Source organism: Trichomonascus vanleenenianus (genome assembly GCF_965637985.1).
Source record: "Trichomonascus vanleenenianus strain CLIB 3782 genome assembly, contig: TRVA0_015S, whole genome shotgun sequence".
NCBI lineage: Eukaryota > Fungi > Ascomycota > Dipodascomycetes > Dipodascales > Trichomonascaceae > Blastobotrys > Blastobotrys vanleenenianus.
Window position 1 is genome coordinate 128,397 of NW_027481872.1, and position 25,093 is coordinate 153,489.

The 25,093-nt window shown below is 49.4% G+C and overlaps 9 protein-coding genes across 10 annotated transcripts; 7 read left to right on the forward strand and 2 right to left on the reverse strand.

Annotated features, from left to right (window-relative positions):
• Positions 1–1,675: 1,675 nt before the first annotated feature.
• On the forward strand, positions 1,676–4,630 carry RCK2 (serine/threonine-protein kinase; the record flags this gene model as incomplete). 2 transcript variants are annotated; one of them, XM_076684391.1, is made up of 5 exons in its annotated part: positions 1,676–1,735; positions 2,235–2,341; positions 2,652–2,990; positions 3,226–3,276; positions 3,329–4,630. In XM_076684391.1, exons 2-5 carry the CDS (start codon positions 2,327–2,329, stop codon positions 4,628–4,630), a joined length of 1,707 nt encoding a protein of 568 aa, XP_076541359.1. In that variant the 5' UTR covers positions 1,676–1,735; positions 2,235–2,326. The 2 variants fall into 2 exon arrangements, with proteins under 2 accessions (XP_076541359.1, XP_076541358.1); XM_076684390.1 differs by lacking the exon at positions 3,226–3,276.
• Positions 4,631–4,837: 207 nt separating this feature from the next.
• On the reverse strand, positions 4,838–5,554 carry TRVA0_015S01178 (uncharacterized protein; the record flags this gene model as incomplete). The annotated part of the gene is made up of 1 exon (XM_076684392.1): positions 4,838–5,554. One exon carries the CDS (start codon positions 5,552–5,554, stop codon positions 4,838–4,840), a length of 717 nt encoding a protein of 238 aa, XP_076541360.1.
• Positions 5,555–7,227: 1,673 nt separating this feature from the next.
• On the forward strand, positions 7,228–10,389 carry HEF3 (elongation factor 3B; the record flags this gene model as incomplete). Its single annotated transcript, XM_076684393.1, has 1 exon — positions 7,228–10,389. The coding sequence occupies one exon, from the start codon at positions 7,228–7,230 to the stop codon at positions 10,387–10,389; it is 3,162 nt and encodes a 1,053-aa protein (XP_076541361.1).
• Positions 10,390–12,148: 1,759 nt separating this feature from the next.
• TRVA0_015S01222 (uncharacterized protein) lies at positions 12,149–13,615 on the forward strand (the record flags this gene model as incomplete). The annotated part of the gene is made up of 1 exon (XM_076684394.1): positions 12,149–13,615. One exon carries the CDS (start codon positions 12,149–12,151, stop codon positions 13,613–13,615), a length of 1,467 nt encoding a protein of 488 aa, XP_076541362.1.
• A 1,579-nt stretch (positions 13,616–15,194) lies between these two features.
• On the forward strand, positions 15,195–15,905 carry YFH7 (Yfh7p; the record flags this gene model as incomplete). Its single annotated transcript, XM_076684395.1, has 1 exon — positions 15,195–15,905. One exon carries the CDS (start codon positions 15,195–15,197, stop codon positions 15,903–15,905), a length of 711 nt encoding a protein of 236 aa, XP_076541363.1.
• Positions 15,906–16,019: 114 nt separating this feature from the next.
• Positions 16,020–17,074, reverse strand: TRVA0_015S01266 (cupin-like domain-containing protein; the record flags this gene model as incomplete). The annotated part of the gene is made up of 2 exons (XM_076684396.1): positions 16,020–16,558; positions 16,609–17,074. 2 exons carry the CDS (start codon positions 17,072–17,074, stop codon positions 16,020–16,022), a joined length of 1,005 nt encoding a protein of 334 aa, XP_076541364.1.
• Positions 17,075–18,541: 1,467 nt separating this feature from the next.
• On the forward strand, positions 18,542–19,681 carry TDA6 (putative vacuolar protein sorting-associated protein Tda6p; the record flags this gene model as incomplete). Its single annotated transcript, XM_076684397.1, has 1 exon — positions 18,542–19,681. One exon carries the CDS (start codon positions 18,542–18,544, stop codon positions 19,679–19,681), a length of 1,140 nt encoding a protein of 379 aa, XP_076541365.1.
• Positions 19,682–21,119: 1,438 nt separating this feature from the next.
• TRVA0_015S01310 (uncharacterized protein) lies at positions 21,120–21,812 on the forward strand (the record flags this gene model as incomplete). Its single annotated transcript, XM_076684398.1, has 1 exon — positions 21,120–21,812. One exon carries the CDS (start codon positions 21,120–21,122, stop codon positions 21,810–21,812), a length of 693 nt encoding a protein of 230 aa, XP_076541366.1.
• Positions 21,813–22,113: 301 nt separating this feature from the next.
• On the forward strand, positions 22,114–25,041 carry TRVA0_015S01332 (uncharacterized protein; the record flags this gene model as incomplete). The annotated part of the gene is made up of 1 exon (XM_076684399.1): positions 22,114–25,041. The coding sequence occupies one exon, from the start codon at positions 22,114–22,116 to the stop codon at positions 25,039–25,041; it is 2,928 nt and encodes a 975-aa protein (XP_076541367.1).
• Between the last annotated feature and the right edge of the window lie 52 nt (positions 25,042–25,093).

Here is a 25,093-nt window from a genome sequence, read left to right on the forward strand (position 1 = left end):
CTTCGATCCCGCGCGCGCAAGATCTCCGGAAAAAAACCTATATAAGCGTGAAAAAAGTTCTCTTTTTTCTTCCGTACCGAACTTTTTCGGTCTCCCACAGACGCTTCGTCTGGTGTGTCTAACGGTCAGCTTTTCCTGCGTACAGTCCGAAGTAGCAGTGGCCGGGTCACTGTCGTCTTATATATAATCCCAGGTTGCTCCACCGGAATTAAAGGGGGGTTGCTCACCCCTAATACAGGGTCCTTTTCGATGCAGGACCGAAGTAAGCATCGTCAATACAGGTCCTTTGGAATTTGCAGGACCGAAGTAAGCAATTCCACCGAATGAATGCCGGGCCGAGCTGAATTGATCACACAGTCCCCGTGCACGGGTTCATTAATAGTGCATTGCCATGAAAGGCTGCACTGAGAGAACGCCAAATATGGCACGCCTGAAATATGGCCAACGGAACGCCTGAAACATGGCAAAAGGAACGCCTGAAATATGGCAAAAGAACTGAACCGCGCTTGAGGAGGAATTGATCGACCTTCCTAGTGCATGATTGGCCCGAAAGCCAGTCTAAAGAACCGACCGAGCCGAGACGACACACCCCACCATTATTTCATCCCAGGAAAAGCTGGCCCTTAGATACATCAAACGAAAATATATTGACAAATTTAAATTTCACTTTACAATTGCTCCAAAGCTGTAGATTACGGACAAATGCGATTCCCACCGCCCTCATTGTTCTTAGTACAGGTAATTTGTAGAATGAAAATGCTTGGAGAGAGGCAAATTGAACAAGTTCCTGCAATGCAATAATAAAAAGAGCCAGGGGCCGTCTATTTCCTTACAGGAAAAGATAACGTTCCAGTAGATAGACCATGCGAAATACATTTACGATCCAGTCAATTCCGTAAGCTGTAGATTTCAAACCACTCAAAAAATTTGATCATATCATTGGTACATTGTAACTACACTGCTACCGGTAATGTAATACTGTATTTAATTCATGGTTACCACAGTTGAGCAAGAGAGAAGGTCTGAAATCCAAAGAGTGAAATTATATCGTTGATGTATTGTACCTAGTACACAGACATTCAACGCATGGTTTATCACAGCCGAATAAGAGAGGACAGCTAAATATGGATGTACTCGTGTAGCGCATGATTAGCCGAACAATTCTACACCCCCACGACTATTTCATAGGAAATCTGGCACTTGGATTAGACTGGTCATAAGAATACGAAATACGAAATACAGTTTCAGTCAATTGCCGCATGCAAAGCCGTAGATCTCAAGAAGCGATTCACATCATTGCTACAGTGCTGGCTACCTGGACTGGCTCATTCAATGACTAACCCCACCCAACCGTAATATACCATGCACGGCTAGCTGCCTCTACTGTAGCACAATGTAGCATGATGTCTTCGCCAGCAAGATCGGGCACACGGCAAAGATCCATGCCAAGCAACCTTGTGGTACAATGGTACATGTTGAGGTGATGACGTTACGTCATGGCCGTAGTTAAGTTAATTACGTCGGAAGTTTCGGGGGAAAAAGGCGTTCCGCCTAATTGCATCATCGGGCCTAATGAGAGATATGGGAGCGGCGAACCGAGAGATTGCCAGGCCCACAACAACTACGTAATACTGTTTCTTCTCCGCCCGCCAATCACCAATCAATCCGATCATCACCAGACGCTTGGAAAAAAAGTGCGCAAGCAACAGGAGCTAGAGGGAAAGAGACGAGCAATGTAAGTGAGACTGAATAACCACAGCCATTAGAGATCGGAACGGCATGGTGAGTTGTTAGATGAGAGAAATAAAGAGAGAGAGAGAGAGAGGAATAGGGGGGCTGTTGCAGGCGGTTCTGCGGTCTTCTGTAGAAGGGGTTATCTCTAATGTGGTTTCTTTACGGAATGGGATAACGCAGCTGCAGTGTACTGCTAATGCTGTACAGAAGCGGAATATATAACGCACGGGTATACTTTCTGGCAAGGGATTATATATTTACCTTGCATTTACCATATCCGTGCGAGAGGCGAAAAGTATCGCGATCCCCGTTTTTTTAGTTATTTTTCTTTGAAAGAAAGGAAGAAAATTCGCTCTTTGGCTCGCGTTGATGATACTCTCTCTCATTTAATCATCTTCCTGCTTCATCATACTTTAATACCTTTTAGTGGTGCTACGTTTTGGTTGCCAATGCTGACGCGTAGCTATAAGTTGATAAAGTGTTACTAACGTTTGGAAAAGCTGGATTTGTTAATATTACATTACGACTATTAATCACTGGATATTACGATTCTACCGAACAGTTTACATCTTTTTTTTTTGAAAATTGAAAAATGCCGGTATTTGAGGTGAGTTGACCACATACGCTAATACCAATTGATCAACAGCTTTGCTGGAGAGTTGCCACCACCAATAATCGCGAAAAAGACAGAGAGAACCGGCCGAAACAGACAAACTTGAGGCTTTCTTCTGTTTCATCGGAGAGATACTTTGAGGATGGGGTGCTGGAGGAAAAGGAAATGTCGCAGATTGCATTGCAAAGCTTATTCAATCTGATGATATATATTCTTTTCATTCTCGTCATTGCTGCCCCATATCGGGGCCCTCCGCTGTGTTCACTTTGGATAAAATATGACGAATCGTGCTAACTTTGTAAAGAATTTGAAGAATTTCATCCGGCATGGCAAGCAGGCTGCATACTCGCCGTCTGCCCAGCTGACGCACTTTGGAGAGCCGACAGCCCACCACCAGGCTCCTTCGCCTCACGTCGACGAGAAGCATAGAAAAGAATACTATAACGATGCTGCCAAGCAGATTATCGCCGAGGAAAACGAAGAGCGGTCGAAGCTACCCCAGTATCCGGGCTTAACGCGGTTCCAATTGCTTGAAAAGCTCGGAGATGGCGCATTTTCCGTCGTGTACAAGGCATTAGACGTCCAGACTAACCGGCATGTCGCTGTCAAGGTGATTCGAAAACAAGATCTCAGCTCTTCGCAGGTAAGTTACCCCTTTCCTTCCCTTTTTGCCCTCCCCATCTTTTAAACCCGATGTCGATAACTCGATATCTCTGGATGATATTTCCTTGATACTATCTCTTGATGATATTTGATGATAATTCATTGATGATATTTCATGAATGATATTTCTGATGATATCTCTTGATGATATATCATCCATGATATTCATTTGATGATCTCTGTTGAAGAACGAATGCCAACCAAACCGCTTTTAGAACGATCGACATCTTGGACCGACGGCAAAGAAAGAACAACATATGATACAGGTGGGGAAATTTTTTTAATATTGAGAACCCATGGAACTAACGAGTAACCTAGCGATCAAGCATCCTCAAAGAGGTTGCCATTATGAGACAGCTACGACACAAGAACATTGTCAACCTTATAGACTTTAGCGAAAGCCCCGACTACTACTTTATTGTTCTTGAACTCATCCCCGGTGGCGAGCTGTTCCACCAGATTGTACGACTAACCTATTTCTCCGAGGACCTCAGTAGACACGTTATCCTCCAGGTCGCCGAGGCAATTAGATATTTGCATGAAGAGGCTGGTGTCGTCCACCGAGACATCAAGCCAGAAAACCTCCTGTTTTACCCCATTGACTTTGTCCCGTCTAAGGTCAAGGTCGTGCGCAAAGGCGAGGATGCCGAGGCCAAGGAGGACGAGGGCGAATTTATACCCGGCACTGGCGCAGGTGGCATTGGCACAATCAAGCTTGCAGACTTTGGCCTCTCTAAGATCATTTGGGACTCCAAGACAATGACTCCATGCGGCACGGTAGGGTATACAGCTCCGGAGATTGTCAAGGACGAGCGGTACTCCAAGAGCGTAGACATGTGGGCCCTAGGGTGCGTGCTGTATACTGTTTTGTGCGGGTTCCCGCCGTTTTATGACGAAAGCATTGAGGTCTTGACGGAAAAAGTAGCGACTGGCCAGTACACCTTTTTGAGCCCGTGGTGGGACGAAATCTCCAAGCCGGCCAAGGACCTGGTAAGCCATTTGCTCACGGTCGATCCGGAGAGACGCTATACCATCACGGAGTTCCTCAACCACCCATGGATTACTCAATCTAACGAGCCGACTGCGCCGTCCGTTGACGCTCCACGCGCCGCCGAACGGGCTACTCGACAGAACAGACAGCCGGTGATTCCTCCGACTCCTGGCGCAGTGGCGCCTCCACAGCAGTTTGTTGCGCCTCTTCCTGCCGCTGCGCAGCCACCGCAGACGCAGCATATCCAGGCCCAGGCGCCACAGCTCCAGGTCTTCTCGCCGGCGGCGGTCACCCTCAAGGAAGTGTTTGATGTGTCTAATGCCGTGCACCGAATGGAGGAGGAAAACGCGCGAACTGCGCGACGGCGAGGGGCCGTGTTCATGGACGGTGTGGACACTCTGGTTGAGGCTAACGAAGGCAACAGCGCTGGCGCCACTGCAATGGAAGGGGTCCAGAGGAACTTTGAGCGTGTCTCTATGGGGAACACCTCTCCCGCGGAAGCTTTGCAGCGTAAGCCGCGCAATGGCGGAGGCATGTTTGAGCTCCACTTGGAGGGCGCTACGCTGTTGGAGCGACGCAAGAAGAACCAGCAGATGCACCAACAGCAGCCACAGCAATTGGCCCAGTGAGTTAAGGATCTATTTATACGTATTATATTATTTATCTTTGTTTTTTTCATCTCTATATTTGAGCTCAATTTGTATTCGAGGGCCAGCCCTCGAGCTCCCGTAGCTCCGCTTCGCAGAGGGTCTCTGGACAGGTCCCTCTTCATAGCGGAACCAGAGGGGGGTTTGAGGGGAACCACACTGTAGGTGGAGTGAGCATACATGCGGAGGTTAGATGGGGATGATCTGTTTGAGAGGAGTTGGATGCAAATGACGGTATGGCGGTCTGACGTCCCTATGCTTATAGCTGAGCTTGATGAAGATCTCAAAAAAGTGCATCAGCGTGCTAGAATTGACGTTGGAAACGCACCATTGAACATGGAAGGCGTATTTACCCTTCCCTTGTGGGACCAGGTTGAAGAAACACCAGGCTACGTGGTTTGTCAGCACCACTGAGCTGAGTCTATTCTGGTCACAAGTGGCCCGAGCCAGGTCCAGCAGCTGGTTTATGGCAATCTTGTTGGTATCCAGTGGCAGCGGGTATGGGAATGTTGTTTCGTCGAGGTAGAAATCACCCGCAGTGAAAGAGGAGGGAAGCATGCGCGGGTGTAGCTCATCTTTGAAGATGGGGCCAAAGTCAGTAACGAGTAGCGCAGCAATTGGCTGGAAAGGAGGGCGCAAGATGGATTTACTGGGGCAGGCGCAGAAAAGCAGGTTGGGGCTCTCAGGGGTACCTGCGTCTGATGAGTTGAACACGTTGATGCGTATTGGCCGGGGCAGCCATTTATTAATGCGCGGGTAATTGCTGAACAAAAATGAGAGGATGAGCGTGTTGATGGCTTCGACACCGAGAGGGAAAAAGCGTTTTTCTTCTTCTTTCTCTGGTGGCGGAGCCAGTATGAGCTTGATGATATCTTTTACGAATAGGTAGACAGCCCCTTCTTTCATATTCTTTGGTTCTATTGTGTCTGTATTGCATTGTAGCGATATTAGTGTAGATATATACGATGAATGATCCCCAAAATTGATCTTGTATAATAGGGATTAGTATTGAAACTTGTAGTTTCCCCTAAAGCGAACTATGATGGACTAGTGTATTCATTGAAACCTCTAGCTACGTCTCATCAGTTTCGTCTAATGTATTACACTGTAATGATTAGCGAAGCTATGCTAAAAACTGCTAAACTAAAGTAGTCTGCTAGCTTAGCTCCTACTGGCTGCCACTCGTTATATTAAAAACGCCTTTAATGTACCATCCAAACATCGATATGAGGCGCACAAGCCACATATGACACCTGCACATATCACGCCTGCTTAAACAGGGACTCCTGATTTAAAACATTGATAAATGGCAAAATCAACAGTTTACTACCGTAAATACATAGATGCTACACCTAACTTAAGGGTACATTATCTCCTAAACAACACTACTACATTACGTACCAGTAAAGGCAGTGTTGAGCCAGAAGGACCGGGATGGCTACGGGAGACACCCGGCCCGGCACAGTGCGGCTTGGCGGCATTCCCCTGCCCTTCTGGGCCGTTTCCATTGTTGTGGTAAGGGGGCCCGCGGCCCGCTCGCAGCCCACGCAAAACGCCGAACACATCCCCCATCAGGCCCTATTGGGCATTCCGGGCCGGCAAAAAATTTTTCGTCCGTGCGCCCGCGGAGCGATGCCCTCTCGATGAGGAAGAACATTCGGCACCCACCGGCATGGCATAGAGATCGGCCTTCTATCTCAGGGGGGGCAAGCAAAAAATTTCACAAAGCTAAGGACTACACTAGCTTCTTTGACAAAGCTTGGGGGAATCCCGGGGGATGCGGGTTTTCGGGTTGACAACGAGTTGGGCCCCCAGTATACGAGGCAAGGCTAGTTGTTACGGCAAATCAGGACATCGGACAAGTCTAATTGGTGTAAATAAGACTCGATGGGCATAGGGTAATGCGACCTGGTTTAGGTACGTGTTAGAGCAAGACAGGTGTCTGAGACAATATGTGAATTGCACGTTACGAAAAAAAAACTTTCCGGCAATATTACTGGTCGGCTGAGAGGGGGTCCATTCATATTTGCTACTAGGGACTTATACCGGTTATAGAAAACTATTAGCTCTGGAGCAATATCAACGGGCAAAAATACCAATTTTTTAGCTATCCGGAGCAATAAAAAGTTTGATTACAACTACTGCTTGTATTGCCATTTGTTATAGCGTTCCAAGCAGGGCATGGAAAGGCTGAGTTCTGGGCAAAAAAGCAACGGTTTCGGAAGCGAGGAAAATTTTTTTCATTTGCCCATAGTGCGTGCGCAAGCCCCCTGGGTGATCGCCATCGAAGTTGCCGCAATGGAAAAAAAAATTTATCGGCGGGTGCTATCTCGGTCGAAGGTTTTAAAAATTTTTTTCTGTCTTCAACCGAGTATAAATACATGAGATATGGCACCTACCTGCTTTTCTCTTTTCCACTTCACACATCCTCTCGTCTTTAGATTTTTCTTTTGAAAAGGGAAAAATTTTTGGGTTGTTGCCTGCCCCTATATTTATTTTATTATAGACTTTTTTTTATTCTTTCTTTCTTACACTTCTAACCCTTCCCTTCATATTTATTTTGAAAAAAAAGGCAAATAATGTCTGCCCAGAAGGAAGCCCAGCAGTCCATCCAGGTTCTGGACGAACTCTTTGCGAAGCTCGTTGTTGCTTCGGCTGAGGAGCGATCTGAGGTTGCTCAGAACGTTGCCAAGTTCATCAACGGCCCTATTGAGGAGCACGATGTTCCAACCAAGTTCTTCGCCGAGCTCAAGGCCGCTCTTAACAACAAGAAGGACCAGACTGCCCGACTCAACGCTTGCGAGGCTATCAACGCTATTGCTGAGCACAACCCAATTGCTCCAGCTGTTGAGCCATACCTTGTTGCCATTTCTGGCGACCTGCTTGAGAAGGCTGGCGACAAGAACGCTGAGATCAAGACTGCCGCCACTGAGGCCATCAAGACCCTGGCCCAGAATGTGACTCCACGAGCCGTCAAGGCTTTCTTGCCACACTTGACCAACGCGGTTGCCACCTCTACCAAGTGGACCGAGAAGGTTGCTGCTCTCGAGGCCATTGCCCTTGTCGTTGACGCTGCCCACGACCAGGTTGCCCTGCGAATGCCGGAGCTGATTCCAGTTCTCTCTGAGGCTATGTGGGACACCAAGCCAGAGGTCAAGAAGCAGGCCACTGCCACTATGACCAAGGCCACCGACACTGTCGAGAACAAGGATATCGAGAAGTTCATTCCACAGCTCATTTCCTGCATTGCCGACCCATCGCAGGTCCCAGAGACCGTTGAGAAGCTCGGTGCCACCACCTTTGTTTCCGAGGTTACCATGGCCACTCTGTCCATTATGGTTCCAGTCTTGTTCCGAGGTCTTAACGAGCGAGACACTACCAAGAAGCGAAAGGCCGCTGTCATTATCGACAACATGTGCAAGCTTGTCGACGATCCACAGGTCATTGCTCCATTCATGGACAAGCTCTTCCCACCACTCAAGCACAACGAGACCAACATTGCCGACCCAGAGGCCCGAAGCGTTACTCTGCGAGCCATCAACACGCTGAAGCGAGTTGGTAACATTGGTGACGATGAGAAGATTCCAGAGGTTTCCACCGCCGGTGACGTTGCTGTCAACCTGGCCATTCTCAAGGATCTGCTCAAGCAGTACAAGGTTGACGCTCGATTCGAGACTGTTGTCGAGTACTGTGCCGCCATTGCTGGTGACTTGATTGACGAGCGAAAGACTGAGGAGATTGAGTGGGTCGAGTCGATTCGACCATTCCTCGTTGTCATTCTGCACGACAAGGAGGCCCGAGAGGTTATTGAGCAGCTGCGAACTACCTCCATTGCCAACATTCCAGCCAACCCTAACTTCGAGGAGGAGGATGATGATGGTGAGGATCTGTGTAACTGTGAGTTCTCTCTTGCTTACGGTGCCAAGATTCTGCTCAACAACACTCAGCTGCGACTCAAGCGAGCCCGACGATATGGTCTTTGCGGTCCAAACGGTGCCGGTAAGTCCACTCTTATGCGAGCCATTGCCGAGGGCCAGGTCAACGGTTTCCCAACTCAGGACGAGTGCAAGACTATCTACGTTGAGCACGACATTGACGGTACCCACGCCGACACCAACGTTGTTGAGTACGTCATTGCCACTGCTGGTGAGTCTGTTGGCACTCAGGAGGAGGTTCGAAAGGCCTTGATTGACTTCGCCTTCACTGACGAGATGACCCGAATGCCAATTACCTCTCTCTCTGGTGGTTGGAAGATGAAGCTCGCCCTTGCCACTGCTGTGCTGCGAAAGGCTGACATCTTGTTGCTCGATGAGCCGACTAACCATTTGGACGTTGTCAACGTCGAGTGGCTCGTCAACTACCTCAACACTTGCGAGATCACCTCCATCATTGTCTCGCACGACTCTGGCTTCTTGGACAAGGTCTGCCAGTACATTATCCACTACGAGAACTTCAAGCTCCGAAAGTACAAGGGTAACCTGTCTGAGTTTGTCCGAAAGGTTCCAGCTGCCCAGTCTTACTACGAGCTCGGCGCCACCCAGGCCTCGTTCAAGTTCCCAGAGCCAGGTTTCCTTGAGGGTGTCAAGACCAAGCAGAAGGCTATTGTCAAGGTGTCCAACATGAGCTTCCAGTACCCAGGCACTTCCAAGCCACAGGTGACCAACATCAACTTCCAGTGCTCTCTTTCCTCGCGAATTGCCGTCATTGGTCCAAACGGTGCTGGTAAGTCGACTTTGATCAACGTCCTGACTGGTGAGCTCCTGCCAACCACTGGTGACGTTTACGTCCACGAGAACGCCCGAATTGCCTACATTAAGCAGCACGCGTTTGCCCACATCGACAACCACCTTGACAAGACTCCATCCGAGTACATTCAGTGGCGATTCCAGACCGGTGAGGACCGAGAGACTATGGACCGAGCCAACCGAAAGGTCAACGAGAACGATGAGGAGAACATGAAGCGAATCTTCAAGGTTGAGGGTACCCAGCGACGAATCAAGTCCGTTGAGTCTCGACGAAAGTTCAAGAACTCTTACGAGTACGAGTGTTCCTTCTTCTTGGGTGAGAACATTGGCATGAAGAACGAGCGATGGATTCCAATGGGCTCTGTCGACAATGCCTGGATTCCACGAAACGAGCTTATTGACTCTCACGCCAAGATGGTTGCCGAGGTTGACTTGAAGGCTGCCACTGAGGCTGGTGACTTCCGACCATTGGTCCGAAAGGAGATTGAGGTCCACTGCGAGATGTTGGGTCTTGACGCCGAGTTGGTTTCCCACTCTCGAATCCGAGGTCTGTCTGGTGGTCAGAAGGTCAAGCTTGTGCTTGCTGCCTGCACTTGGCAGAAGCCACACTTGATTGTCCTTGATGAGCCTACCAACTATTTGGATCGAGACTCTCTGGGTGCTCTTTCCGTTGCCCTCAAGAGCTTCGGCGGTGGTGTTGTTCTCATTACCCACTCTGCCGAGTTCACCAAGGACTTGACCGAGGAGGTCTGGGCCGTCAACAACGGTACCATGACTCCATCTGGCCACAACTGGGTGTCTGGCCAGGGCTCTGGTCCACGACTTGAGGCCAAGGAGGACGAGGAAGACAAGTTCGATGCATTCGGCAACAAGATTGAGGCCAAGAAGAAGAAGAAGGAGCTTTCTGCCGCCGAGAAGCGAAAGAAGAAGAAGGAGCGAATGAAGAAGAAGAAGGAGCTGGGTGATGCTTACATCTCTTCTGACGATGAGCTTTAAATGATTGTATAATTTTGATTTTAATGGGTTATTATAGATCTGGCTTTTGAAAATACATTATTATAATATACACACTACATTTTCACTTCAGAATAATTGCACATACTTCAAATACTGGAAACAGTTTCACCTTCACTACTTCAAAGCATACATTTTGAACTTCAATACCCGGTAACTAGTACGTACTTCAAATACTAGAACATTTCAGCTTTAAAACCATTTGAAACTTGCAACACCAGCTATTACAATACTTGCACAAGTTTGCTTTAGGCTCTATGAAGTTCTTAACAAAGCTTGATTAATCATAAACGTCTGCGATGGTCCCAGCGTTGCCCGGTGGTAACAGTAGGGATGGCGTTACAAACGGCTGCAAAATTTTGTTACAAACCGCAGGACTGTTGGGAGTGGTTACGCAATTTCTCGCAACAGCCCCGTACCGTTGTGGAACAGTCGTATAGGAAGTTGATACTCCTCGAATTAGTAAATCTGTAGACGATACCTGGCAGGTCAATTCCCTTGCATGACATGTAAGAATTCATTAATAATGTACTTCGGTAGCGTACGGTACACTACACTGGAAAGCTACGCTGCCCACCAGGCCCACTTACATGAGGCATCGGCATGGAGGTACCGACCAAAGACCGGGTCCGATACAGCCGCTTCATATCAAACCGCCGAAATACTAGGACCATGTAACCAATCAAACAACTTATAATCCATGCGATAATTATTAAGAACATTAATGAACAATTAGAGCGAATAAGCGTATTGAAAGTGTCTCCGAAATAAAGAAGTTCACTTGAATACTGCACCCCCTTCCTTCGTCGGCAGATGGGGCATGATAAAAATTTTTTCTTACAAAAATGTACACTCCATATAACCAAACGTTTAATTAATTCTATATTTAGCCAAAATGAAGAGCCTCTGTCAATTCGAATTGACATTGGCTAGCTGATCCTCAACGCAACACGATAATCATATGTAGAGAGCATTAAAACTTGGCGTGGGTGGCACTGGAAGAGCCGCCTCATTTTTTTTGCCGTGCCCAGACCGCAATCGAGTACTAACGCTGTAGAGGCTTTGTGGGTACGGACCATGCAAAGGGCCCTACTCATTCCGCACAACCCCCATGCAGGATGAAGGGTTTTTTGCCGAATCAGAAGGCGCCTCATTCCTGCGTAGTCTAATGGACGGCTTGCCGGCTTTTGAAAAAAAGCACGGCTGACCGGGTCGGTGCGGTGTGTAGAGACCGGTTCCGATCGACACCTGGGTCCGATATGCAGTGCAAGTCCAGCTCGATATCTGGCTCCAATGCAAGGAGACCTGTCATTTTGGATGGAATGGAGGCTCTGCCCATTTGGATACAAGTCCTGGGAGGGCCCAGAACCTGCCAGATACGAGTCCGATCTGGCTCTAGAACTCCAATGAGAGAAAAAGCAGTGGGGTGTGTATTCCACACATGAGAAACCGCATCAGAGTACAGATGGGCCATGCATAACTACCGATTGGACGTATGGGTACGAGTCCCCTCCCTCCCCGTTAGGGGGACGGCCCATTTCGCCTACCTCCTACATGCAGAGGAGATCCTCACTTCGATTTGGAGGAAACATCATCGTTATAGCGGCCCACCCACTACTACCCGCTCCATTCACGCCCCCTGAGGCAAGATAGAGACCCATTCACACCCCCCTGAGGGAAGATAGAGACTCATTCACACCCCCTGAGGGAAGATAGAGAGTCCCCTAAGGGAAGATAGAAAATGGCCAGTGTCGCTGTTTTTGAGACGCTGGAGCTGGTGGCTCCTTACTTACGGGCCTCGGACCTGGCTACGCTTCGGCTCGTTTCGCGAGACACCGAGAAGGCAGCCGCCAGACAGCTTTGGCGCCGGGTGTGTGTATACTCAAATAGCCAGCGCCCTTCGGGCAGACATCGGATCGTATTCCCAGGGCGGACCGTTGAGCAGCTCGCGGCTGAGCTCGTGATACCATATTCAGCGTTTATCGCCGTAGAGGAGAGCCTCATGAGCCGGCTAGAGCGCCTGGAAATGCGGTGTACTGTCCGCGAAGCGGCTTCGGTAATGAAAATCGTCCAGCAGACCAGCCGCAAGCTCAGAGATCTCGTCGTAGATAACATTGAACCGTGGAGAACGCTCGATCTCTCCGGGATCAATACCCCCAGTACTATCCTAGCGATTGTCAATGTCGCCGATCGACCGTCTCCAGAAATAGCCCCGAGCTGGTTTCTTGAAGACCACATGCCTCGGCTCAAAAGGTTGGCGATTCGCCTGACCCCGGATGAGTGTGCTCTGGAGTACATTGACCGCCTGCCGCGCTCCATCGAGATGCTGGAAATGTCCGTAGCAGTCTACAGTCCCATCCATCAACTCAACAATTCTCCTACTCGTAAGCCCAACCGAGGCGGCCAGTACCTCGATATGCGCCGCATCCGCCATGCGCTGCACCGTCTGGAAGCATTGAGGAGGCTTAAATTCCACACCAGCCTCGTCTATGTAGGCAATAAGCAAGTAGACTGGGTGCCTCCCAAGGTGACCCATCTCCAGGCAAGCGACGTAGCGTTGGCCGTGCTGCCTAAGACGACACTTGCTCGGTTAAGGGTCCTGCAGATCGAGCAGAGCCACACGCGGTGGCCGTTCTTCCTCAATAACTTATATACTCCGGAGTTGGAGCATTTCTCAATCCGCAATAAGGTGCCTTTCGAATTCAACGAGGAGGAGGACGCTGATATACTGGGGCTCGTGTGTGAGTATATTGCGCGGTGTCCGTCAATTGAGGAGCTCCATGTAAGCGGGTTTGGCTACGATCAGGTGGCCAGTATGATGATATTTGTCAAGGATACGCTGCGGGTGCTGGTTGCGGTGGACATCCCTAAAGAGCAGGAGGATGATGAAGACTACGGGCTAGAGGCTGGGGACCCGCTGGAGGATCTGGTTATTCAGTGTACGGACCTCCAGTTTGTGCTGATAGCCGTGGACCAGGACAAGCCGTTTCGGTCGGTGAGCGACTTGTTTATGCAGTGGTGTCCTGGGCTCAAGCACATCTATCTTAATACGGAAGACCATCGCCATGGGGACTCGGGGGAGTCGTGGGTTACGCCTGTTTCGGACAGTTATATGGACCATACGTTGGTGCATTGTGACCTGGGGACGGTGTTTTCGGCCATATCTGGCCATGTTTATAAAATAGACTTGAATAATGTAGTTTACTAATCTCCTTTAATCTTCAATTATTTATTGGGCTTTTCATGGTACCTCTAGCTTTCCTATTGATAGGTTATAGTTATTCATGAGACCTTTTTACTTTCGGGTTTCCCATTGATAGGAATAATTATTTACTACCTGGTAGACTACTCAGATCATCTTAAATGATAGGGCATTCTCTCTACTACAGTTGTACCCAGATCTCCCTTAATAATTCTGGTACCTCATTCAATTACCGGTATTAGATCCCTTATGATGCGGGTATATTGTTCTACTATTTGGGTCTCCTTTCATTTCCTTTAATGTTCCTGTTGCAATATTGGTCCGCGCTTGGGTGAATTGACTGTCCCTGGATGGTATCAAATGGGAATTTGTTACAGCGTCACGAATACTCGTTACAAGCTCCCAATTGCCTCTCACAAACTCATCACAAGCAAACTCATCACAAGCAAGTACCTACAGGAACGCTGTAACAAATACTCCAGTACAGTACAATGTACTATTTTCACTATGTATTGTAGACTCTGGGCTTTATGTACTATTGTCACTATATTGTAGACTCTAAGCTACCACTATATTTATGCTAGGCTTTTGTTACGGAGGTACTGTACTAATGTCATTTCACGATATATAGAACCCTCTCTATGAATGTCCTATTGTACCTTCTCTCTTCTCTCCTGTCTCTAGAAATTAATTTTCAGTACTGTATAAGCAGAGACATGGCTGATCTCGGATATCTCCACGAAAGCGGCGGTATACCGGGCCCAGATTCGACATATGAGCAAGAAAATTGCCCGTTAAATGCAGACATATACCGGTACTGTCTAGAAAGCGTTATGCGCGAAATCTGTGATCGGAATTCACGCATCAGCGGCTGTTAATTCTTTACTCTAACGGCACCCATGTCCCTGGTGACACGGCTCACGTCTCCTACCACGCAATACACGTGAAATAAGACATAGCGTGCACTAAGCATTTTTTTTTCAACATAATAATCAGCCCAGATAAGTAGAGATAATAGATACTACGCTGCAATTGTGACTACGGTACTTTTTTATTTGTGATTCTAAGGAGATATTATTATCACCGTGCAGAGTCGATTGGTCCCCGCTTTCAAGCCCCAGATGTATCTCCAATACGTATATTGCAATTTAATCGTATTCCATAGCCCCACAGACAGGCCACGCAACCCCATTCCCCCCCTCCCAGATCGATCACCAAGATATTACCCAAGCTACATCACTTCTATAGACTCCATAAACCGTACACTACTGTAGAAAAGGCCGATGTTTGAGGGGCCGGAGCGTGCCACGCCGCTTCTCTCTAACTTTCGCCGTGCTAAGCCACACACTGAGTCGCCGGTTCGATTCCCCGGGCAAGGTCGGCCGAAACTGTAGGAAAATCTCGGGTTACTCTGCTCCACACAATATGGGCCCTCTGCTGTCGACAGATGATTTTAGAATACATGCAATATTAATACAGCCGCCGTGCCTGTGAGGTGCTCTTCTTCTTCTCCTCTCTCTCCACATTTTAAAAAATTTATTAATTCTTAGGCCAAAGGGGGTTATAGGAGGAAAAAAAGGTTCAGATGGAGGAAGTGTATGAGACCCTCGCCAGGAGGGCAGAGGCCAAGTACGATGAGAGCGGCGGCCGCGTCATCATCGCCATTGCGGGCGTGCCAGGATCGGGCAAGTCGACGGTGGCCGACCGGGTCGCCGAGATCCTCAACAGTCGCATTGAGAAATCGAGCTCCAGCGAGCACCCCGTGGCCGTCGTCGTGCCAATGGACGGATTCCATTACTCGCGCAACCAGCTAGACGAGTTCCCTGACCCGACTGAGGCCCATCGGCGGCGGGGTGCCCCGTGGACGTTTGACGCAAGCGGCGTCGTGGACCTTGTGAAACGGCTCAAACTGCACAGTTCAGAGGTCATTCGGGCCCCGACGTTTGATCACAGCATTAAAGACCCCGTGGCCGACGGCCTGGCAGTTTATCCGGAGACGAAAATCATTTTGGTCGAGGGGCTGTACTTGCTGCTTCGCGACGAGCCATGGAGCAGCATGCATAAATATCTCGACGACAAGTGGTTCATTACGGTGTGCCCGCGGAACGCACGAATGCGCGTCGCCAAGCGCCATGTGGCTGCGGGGATTGCCACTAACCTGGCCATGGGGCTTGACAGGGCGGATATGAATGACGCCATTAATGGGCAGCTCATATCGTCGCAGAGCGTCGAGCCAGACATTGTTGTGGAAAGCATTGAAGAGGAGCAGTTTGGTGAATGCAATTGCAAGTTCTAGCTCCCGTCGCCGAAGAACCGCCTACTTCATTGAAGAAGTATTTTTTTTTTCATTGAACTACCTTCTTAGGACGAGTGAGATACCGTCTTGGGAAGAGTGAGGACGAGCAAGACGCTAGAGATCATCATCCTCATCAAAAAAACTGTCGTCGTGATACCCTCTTAGGACAAGCGAAGTTGTTCTGACAAAGTCCCACTTGGTCCATAGCGGCCCCGTAGGGGATGCCGGGTGCCAGTAGTTGACGCTTATCGATACATCCCGCGGGTCACCACTGATCTCGACCTGGTGGTACCATAGTGCAGGAATGTAGAGCATGTCTCCAGCTCCCAAAACTACCCTATAGAGCTTGCAATGTGCCCTGAAGATGCCGTTGTGGGTCTCTGGGTTCGACGGGTCGACGGTTGGAAACAACACCCGGGGTGACCCATTTTTATGACCAGCATTTTTATTTATTGACTCGAGCTCGGTCTTTGAAATATCGGCAGCCACAATAGTGTCTGTTCCGTCTATTGATATTTCAAACTTTCCATCGCTCAGCTTTTTGTATGTTGCATCGATGAGAAACCGTTCATCCAGGCCGTATGCATCACCGGGCGGGATCAGGTAGATTGTCTTCTCCCCGGCCACCTGTAAGAATAGATTCTCATAATTATCTACCACATGTTAGGTGTTGACACGTAGAATTATACCAGGTTTAACTTACCATTGTGAAGTCTAGAAGTCGTTTGCGAGTTGCCGATCCAAAGGTTGACGGCCTCTGGCTCTCCAAGTACCTCTTGAGCCCAATCGATCTTCAGCGGAACGCGGCTTCCCAGTGGGCCAAATTCCTTGGGAAGGTTGCCGTCCTGGCTTTGCATGTACCTCACAATGCCAGGTTCGCAATCGCTCTCAAGAATACCAAGCAGCTCATTTACAGTCATCTTTTCTATATGCGGTTTAACAAATAGGGTATCGTGAAACGGCGAGTCGGCGTTCCCCAGGGGAGTCTCAGCTACATTACAGACCATGCCGCCAACCGTCTCCCTTAGCTTTTGCGGAGTGAGTTTAAGCGGGTTCTTGGGTCTTATTTGGACTGGAAAGTTCTCCGCCATGATCTTGGCAAACTGAACAGGGGTCGGTTGGTCAATCACTTCAATCTCATCCGGGTAGCTGGCGTTTTGGATATCCATCTGCCTCAACAGGGCATATTCTATTTTTCTTTCACTCATTTTCTATGGTATAAACGATATTAGTTCACCGGCTTGTGTGTCTCCGATTTGAAAAATCAAGTGAACGTCCCACCTGCTCCGTTCTCACCTAAGTTATTGGATTCATTTAACTACCGGTAGTTATGTTGATGGGTTATCTAGCTTGAAAACAAAATAAATTAAAAGCAGCAATTTGGTTGGCTGAATAGTGGGGGACATTTATATATCCCCTTGATCAGTCGCATATGGTTACGGTAACTGACCATAGCATACGAATCATCATTCGCATGTAGATTAACCACTACCATTTGAGCCTCACCGTTGCCCACTGGCTTGATTACAAACCGAAAAAAAAAAATCCTGTAAGGCGATGAAATGGCAGTGAAGACCTTGGTAATTGTGCTGGACCCTGTTCAGGGGAATGCCAGCTCCTCATGGTTACGACCGAGATTGGTGACGCACATGCTCCAATGTCACACAGAAGGACGGAATGCTGCATGATTTTCATTTTGCTGTCCGTACTCACCTCAGGAGCGTCTCGAAAATACCGAGAATGCATCTGTCCCAGTTGTAAGTCTTCTTCAGTCCAGTACCGCCCTTACACCAAAATCTATCCTACAATACCGTCAACGACAAAGACATTTCCTACCAGCATAGAGCTCACCATGATCCATTTCCCTCGGCGTCCTCTTTTTTTTTTTTTCGTCCTCTTTTTTGTTTGCCATTTCACGAGGCTTTCAACTGTATAATTCTACTACTGTAGCTTGCTGCAGTAGACGGTTCGTAACAGTCTGTAAAGATTTACAGCAACCTAGCAAGAGCTAATACATCTCTACCATTGAACTAATCCTTTATTGTTAGTACGACTTCAGCTCGTTCAGTTTAGCTGAATTACCAGCGTTTCAAATATTGAATCAATCCTATTTGTGGTAGCACAAGCCATAGCTATAATTAAGACGTGTTGTATCCACTTGAATACACTCTTCGTAAGAATCAATTACCTGTAACTCTCTTGTTTGTTGAGCAATTGGAATACCTCCTATTTCCCAAAGTGATTGTGTGAATTGCACGAAGGTCCATAACTTTCAATACTTCGGTAGAAAAGTTGCCCATTGTAGGAGTGCAGCAATTCGTTATAGCGGGGGGTGTGGGGGGCTGGCCCCCCAACTACGGGGTCTGGGGCAGAGCCCCAGAAGAAAACTACTAGCCTATAATGGATACACTGGGGGGCCAGCCCCCCAGACCCTCCAGGGTCTCCGCTTCGCGGAGGGACTGGCTTCGACGGTTATCATGTCCTCCATTAACGGCCATTTAATACTGGCCAACTTGATTAATTAAGTTAAGCAGTTGGGACAAAAAACTCTTCATGTGTCATATGCGCATCATCACGCAGGGCAACGGCATAGCCCAAAAACGACAAACATATCAACTCCTCCGCATGGATCCGGGATGATATTGGCGGTCTTTGTGAGTTTAGCGCTCGGGTGGCTCGCTAGCGCGGCCACGATCCCGGGCTACATCACCCAGTACGCCCCCGTCGTGCGGCTCTACTCGGAGGAGCGCTACATGCCCTACGGCATCGACGACTTTGTCCGGCACTTCCGGGTCGTCGACCAGGACTACAACGCTCTATCGGGCCCCCTACACATAGAGGACCTGCAGCGGTTCAACCGCTCGATCGGCGCGGAGGACCTCTTCCTCGAGTCCCTGGAGGACTTTGACTCGAACCCAGACTGGATCACGGGCGTCAAGCACTGGCCCGACGTCGAGACGGGCCGGCTGGCCACCGCGCCAGCCGTGTGCATCGTTGTCGACCGTGGCGAGGGCCAGGTGGACGCTTTTTGGTTCTACTTCTACTCATTCAACCTGGGGCCCTTTGTCATGGGCGGCGGTCCCTATGGCAACCACGTCGGCGACTGGGAACACTCGCTGGTCCGGTTCCGGCACGGCAAGCCGGAGATCCTATGGATGTCAGCGCATGGCGGCGGGTCGGCGTACCGGTTCGATGCCATGGAAACGGTGCGTAGCAACGCCGACCGGCCCGTCATCTTCTCGGCGCGGGGGACCCACGCCAACTACGCATCGGTGGGGCAGCATTCACATGACCTGCCGTTCTATATGTTGTCCGACTTCACGGACCGTGGCGCATTGTGGGACCCGGCGCAGAACTTTGTCGCGTACACATTTGACGGGACCACTGTAGAGTACGCCAATGGCACGGAGCCGGGCCGCGAGGAGCGGTGGGGCAAGTGGCTCGAGTTCCTGGGCCACTGGGGCGACCAGAAGCTCAGCCCGCTCGATCCTCGGCAGAAGTTCCACCCGTTTGAATGGCGGTACATTGACGGCCCGCTGGGGCCGCTGACTAAGAACTTGATAAGGGACGCGCCCTGCCAGCGGTCCAAGTGGTGGAACTTCATGAAGTCGTGTCGCGTGCGGCACAAGGTGCAGATGGGCGAGGGAATTGATGCTGAGGGCGGTGGATGCGGTCTGGCGTTTGACAATGTGCGCCCGTTGTTTATCCAGTACATTCTCAGGCTGCTCACTTGGAAGGGCATTGGTTGTTTCTTGGTTGACCGTCTTTGGGGCTAATTTTTTTCGTAACTCTCACACACTACTGCATTGCTGCTGAACATTAATAGATAAGGACACATAGAATTCGGCCAAGTAGTGGTTTTTGTTATATTCTATAGGCATATAGAAACCCGTTTTTTTTATTTGTTTGGCGGTTCGCTACTTCAATTGACCTTGGGGGCCAGCCCCCAAACCCCCGTAGCTCCGCTTCGCGGAGATCTTGTAGTGGTCAATGGCCTCTCCGAGAAAGCGCAGTATGGGTTAAAGCTTGTGCACCAATTATTACAAATCTGAGGCTTATATAGTTAATTTAATTCAGGGGATCACTATGCGATGGAAGTGAATCATTGAGTGAGAATACGATACCGTAGGGTGCGCGCGCGCAGGCAATACGATGGACTCTCTCGTTCTAGACCTCTAGGCCATTACGTATGGCAGGCAGTCATGCCATCAGGCTATCACAAGTACTATCATGGATAATCAATCATAGACAATCACTCTTGGCGGTCGTTGTTCGCGTTCGCTTCCGTACTCTAAGTATGCATAGTTCTTTGGAAAGTAAAGTTTAGGCGACATTGCCTCAAAGTCTCCTTGGAATGAACTGGTTTCAAAGCAATCTATCCTTCACCTCTTCATGAACTAAGCGTAAAGGACACTAGCTTCTAGTTTTTGGACTATGCAGGATATTCTATTACTGGTAGACACTGCCCTGTTAACGAACACCCAAGTGAGAGTTACGTACTCTTAAAGATATGCGCCAAGGAGTGCAGTCCAAAATATACAAAGTACACGTCTACCCATATTATTAATTAATCATATGCTGATTTAAAAGTCACGATGAATAAAAGTGTTTAAGGACAAACTCGAGGAGCAGTCAATTGAGGGGGACCATCCTCCGCGAAGCGGAGCCACGAGAGCTCGAGGGCTGGCCCTCGAATAACACACCTTTACTAAAAGTGCCTCTGCGCAGAGAGAATACGAGGTCTAGGCTGTCTCATTATTGAATTGCTCGGGGGGAGGGGGGGCGAGCCTCACGCGCCGCACGAGCCGCACAACACTCGTATCCGCATCGACGAGTCGCACCCGCGTAAGACATGGAGAAGGCGTCACATTACAAATCCACAAAGTGAAGTCCGTTGAATGCCCATGCGAAGACCAGAGAAAGGCCTAGGAATACCGCCAATATCAATGCATAATTCAATAAATAAAACGGGCCGAAAATGGGAGGTACTTGCCATGTCATAGCCGAGTAAGGGGCCCGGGGAGCCGAATCAACACCGGCCCCGAGTGATGTACCGATGGCAGTGTGTCTGAGATTTGCAAAACCTTGCAGACTTTACCTTTTCGGGCCAGGCCCTGTACTTTTTTAATAAACCCAGCGACCTGCTGTGCTTAAACCTGTCAAACCTGTTGAGAAGAAAAAAAAAGGGGGGGATCAAAACCCACGAGTGAAAGAATGTCGAATACGATTATTTCGCCGCCGTTGGAGTTCAGTCCTGGCGTGTTGTCAACGGCACGGGCCGTTTTGAGGGCCCAGGCCACCGCTCTGACATACCTCGCTGATCTCTACGAGCAGAGCGAGGAGACTCAAAACGAATTCTTCGGGGCGCTCCAGATGTTGCAAAATTGTGCCCAAAGCCACGGAAAAGTCGTCATTACAGGCATGGGTAAGTCGTACAAGATCGCTACCAAGCTCTCGGCGACCATGAACTCTTTGCACGTGATGAGCGCAGTCCTTCACCCGTCCGACGCTCTCCACGGTGACCTGGGCATGGTCAGGGCCAACGACGTGGTGCTCACTATTACTTCCTCGGGGCGCACCCATGAGCTTATTACGTTGCTCCGGCATCTGCCCCAGGGCGTGAAGCATATCTGCCTGACGTGCCAGCCGAGCTCTCCCCTGGCGTGTGCGGCTGACGCGGTACTATCTGCCCATTTGCCCTCGGAGATGGCTGAGAAGTCGGTCTACGGTCTGGATGCGCCTACTGTGTCGACTACAGCATGTCTGGCGGTGGGTGATGCATTGTGTATTACTCTGGCCGAGATGCTGGAGACAGATTTCAAACAGCGTCGGCTCAAGTTTGCCCTATCGCATCCAGGAGGCGCGATTGGCCAATCGTTAAGCTCTGCATTGAATTCGGAGATGTAATCTTTTCATTCTCCGTGGTTGGCGAGACATTATGGTTGACCCGGAAGTGAACTTTATCAGTTGTAAACACACCGTTGGCACACATAGAGAGTGAGAGCTTTTGTTTTGCGAGCTATTGAAAGCTATAGAGGGCTATTCTGAGCTATTGAGAGCTATTGCGAGCTATCGAGAGCTATTCTGAGCTTGAACTGTCGAGAGCTATTCAACTATCCACAGCTATTCACAGCTATAGAGGGTGGTGATGAAAGAAAATGCTTATGTGCAGGCGACACGACTGCTCCAGCGGTACCGGGCGGCACACATGGTCGTGCTCAACACAACCTGGGGCGAGTACAAGTACGAAATGAACACCGAAGGGCGGCGGTTCAAGAAGATGATCTCGAATCTTTTCCTGGGCCTTTCCAAGATTATTCAAATCGCAGCTTCGCCCGCGACACTCAAACTAGTAATCCCCTTGCATTGCCGGGCTGTGTACAGTATCTCCTACTTTTGTAGATCTGCAATGACAGAATACTATATTGCGCTGCTTAACCACCACTTTGACAACCTGTACCGTGAGCTGGTCAGCGTCGTAACGGCCAAGAAGTTCGGCGAACGGCTGCTGGCCCAGATCCTCACCTCGTCCCTGGGCCGCGTGGACGACAACATCACCGTGGACTTTGACTTATGGGGCGACCACAGTCGATGCAAATTCCGCGACAGACCACGTCTCATCCTGGCCTGGGTAGACTTGATTGCTTCGCTCATCCACGTGCCGGCCCTGAAGGAGCTGAGCCTGCGAGACCTCGTCAATTTATACAGAGTGTACACAGACCTCGTGCGCCCCTGCTTCGCCTGCTGTTATGTAGGGCCCTCGCCAGCCTTGTTACACGCTTACGACAGCCAGGCAGCCATTCTATGGTTCGCTTATTACCACAAAGGGCCGTGGGTCCCCCGAGTTGAGTACGCCTACCAAATGGTTAGGACCTCCAGAACGATCAACCTGACTGATGCCCGGGCCTTCTACAACCTAGTGTCAGAGGGCGGGTACGGGTCTCCGCACCGAGAGGTCGACTTGCTCAAGGAGGACCGGGTTAGCCTCGGAAGCGTGTGCTGTCCGGAGTCTCCATCAAGGAGAATACGAAAAGTGGTAGAGGTTGACTTGGCTAACGATGAGCTCACAGCGTTCCCGGGAGTCAGCCTATACGAGTTAGAGCTCTGTAGGATGACATCGCTAGCCATTGACCCAGACCAAGAGGACCCATACCTAAAGATTGCCATATTCACTCCTCCTTTCCTTGGCGACGAGGATATTTACCGCGCCCTCATAAATCTGGCAAAAGTGTGGTGCCACTTTGAAGTCCTCTCTCGAGTACTGGAAAGCGACTCTCCACTCGATAAGTCGCGCCCCAAAGGCGTAATCAGGTCGGTTGTCGAGACTATCAACGCCACACAGGAAGGAGTATACTCGTTTGAGCCCTTCTCTTTCAACCCGTGCTTTTCTTACATCGGCTCTCTGGAGGATATTCTTGTTCAAATCGAACGCGGAAGCGCCGTCGACGCAGTAAAACGGCTCTATCTCTATGTCCTGGCCGGCTCGTTCTTATCAGCCCCCGACTCAATGAACCAAGTCCTAGCCAGTATGTCCCACGACCAACTAGTCACGGTTACATCGATGATCCACGCCGGTGATATCCAGTTTTGCGGGCGAGAGAAGTTTGCAATTGCCTTGTTTCTTTACAGGGCCGTTAGGCACTTGCATTTCAGAGCAACGTCCCTGCTGAAGGAGGCCCGTGACTATTCCTGGAGGTTGTTGATGGGGGCCGTCAAGAGTTTGGACATGTACAGTCTCAGTGTGCTCTTTCAAGTGCACCCGGACGTCTTCAATCTCGTATATAAGTCAGCCACTACTATCCCGCCGTCTGCTCTCGCAGCGCTATACCTTTTGGTTGACAAAGGGGCCTATTTGCACCGTGGCCTATTACCCCACCTCAATCGGGCTGCATTTGGCCTCTTTGGCTGTGTATCAGACGTCGAGTTTGTTGCATCCACCCGGCACAAGTTCCTACTCACGATTGAAGGCCTTCCCAAAGGTGGACCCGGCGAGGGCCTGATAAAGACAATCGCTCTCACCGTGCTGAGGTGCACAGTGACGCAGAATTCGTGGCTGATCCTGTTGGATGCTGGATCTAGTAGTATCCCGATATTTATTCTTTTCTGCAATAGGGCCGGCACGTCGCTAATTCAGAAATTCTTGGATTCGCCTGCCGGACAGCGGGGACTTACGAGCTTGACTCGGTGGACGGTTAACTGGATAAAGAATCACGTTCAAGTGAGATCTTCTCCGCTGATTGATTTGTTGACATACTTCTGTCTGGTCTCGCACAAGGCTCGTACTGTTGTCCGCGGTTGCATTGAAGAGTTCGACGAATTGTGTGAAACTTCAAACCTTGAGATGCTTTCGTGGTCACCTAGGCTTGGTGCTTTGATTCTGCTTTTCCACGACAGATCTAGTGAATATTATGACCTCTTCAATACCTGTCTGGCCAGGCTCGTCTCCAATTGCGTTACCCTCTGTTCCTCCTTCTCTAAAGGCAGATTCACTCTGCATATGGCACAGGGCAGCATATTCCTCGCGGCATTTTTCGTTGTGTGTCCCCGCAGCTTTTTCGCCAGGTTCGAGGATGGCATGAAGAAGTTGTTCGCTACTGTTTTCTTTCAGGCCTCCTACGCGTATAGCTATAGTGCTTTCGAGCAGTCGCTTCTTGCGATTGCTAGACAAAAGATCGCGACACTCCCCATGAACGCAGACCTCGAAGAATTTCTTCTCCAACGATCAATGGCAAGCTTCAACCAGAGTTGTGACTTGCTTGTACGGTCGCGAATGTCAGATCGCATTCTGCAAACCTTGGAGTCTGTCATTCCCGATTATGTTTGCTCTTGGTTTATCCTGAACAAACTTGGTACCTCCCCTAAGCCGTTATATCATCATATCAGCAAGAGAAAGCAGAGGAGAATGAAAAGGGCATGTTTCAAGCTCCTGCGAACTTACGAACGTCGAAGAGAATTGCTGATCGCCATCCTGCTTGGCAAGTTTCTGGAAACGGCATTGAACATCCAAATATCTATGGACACTATCATACAATTGGCTGAAGAAGACCAAGCGACGAAGCGGTTTTCCACTACTCACAGTGGATTAGTTTTAGTGCCTCAGTTAATTTTCTATAATCTAATCACAAACGATGAATAATCATTCTCCAGATGAACACTGAGCTTCTCCCAAGTACCGGTAATTATAAGAG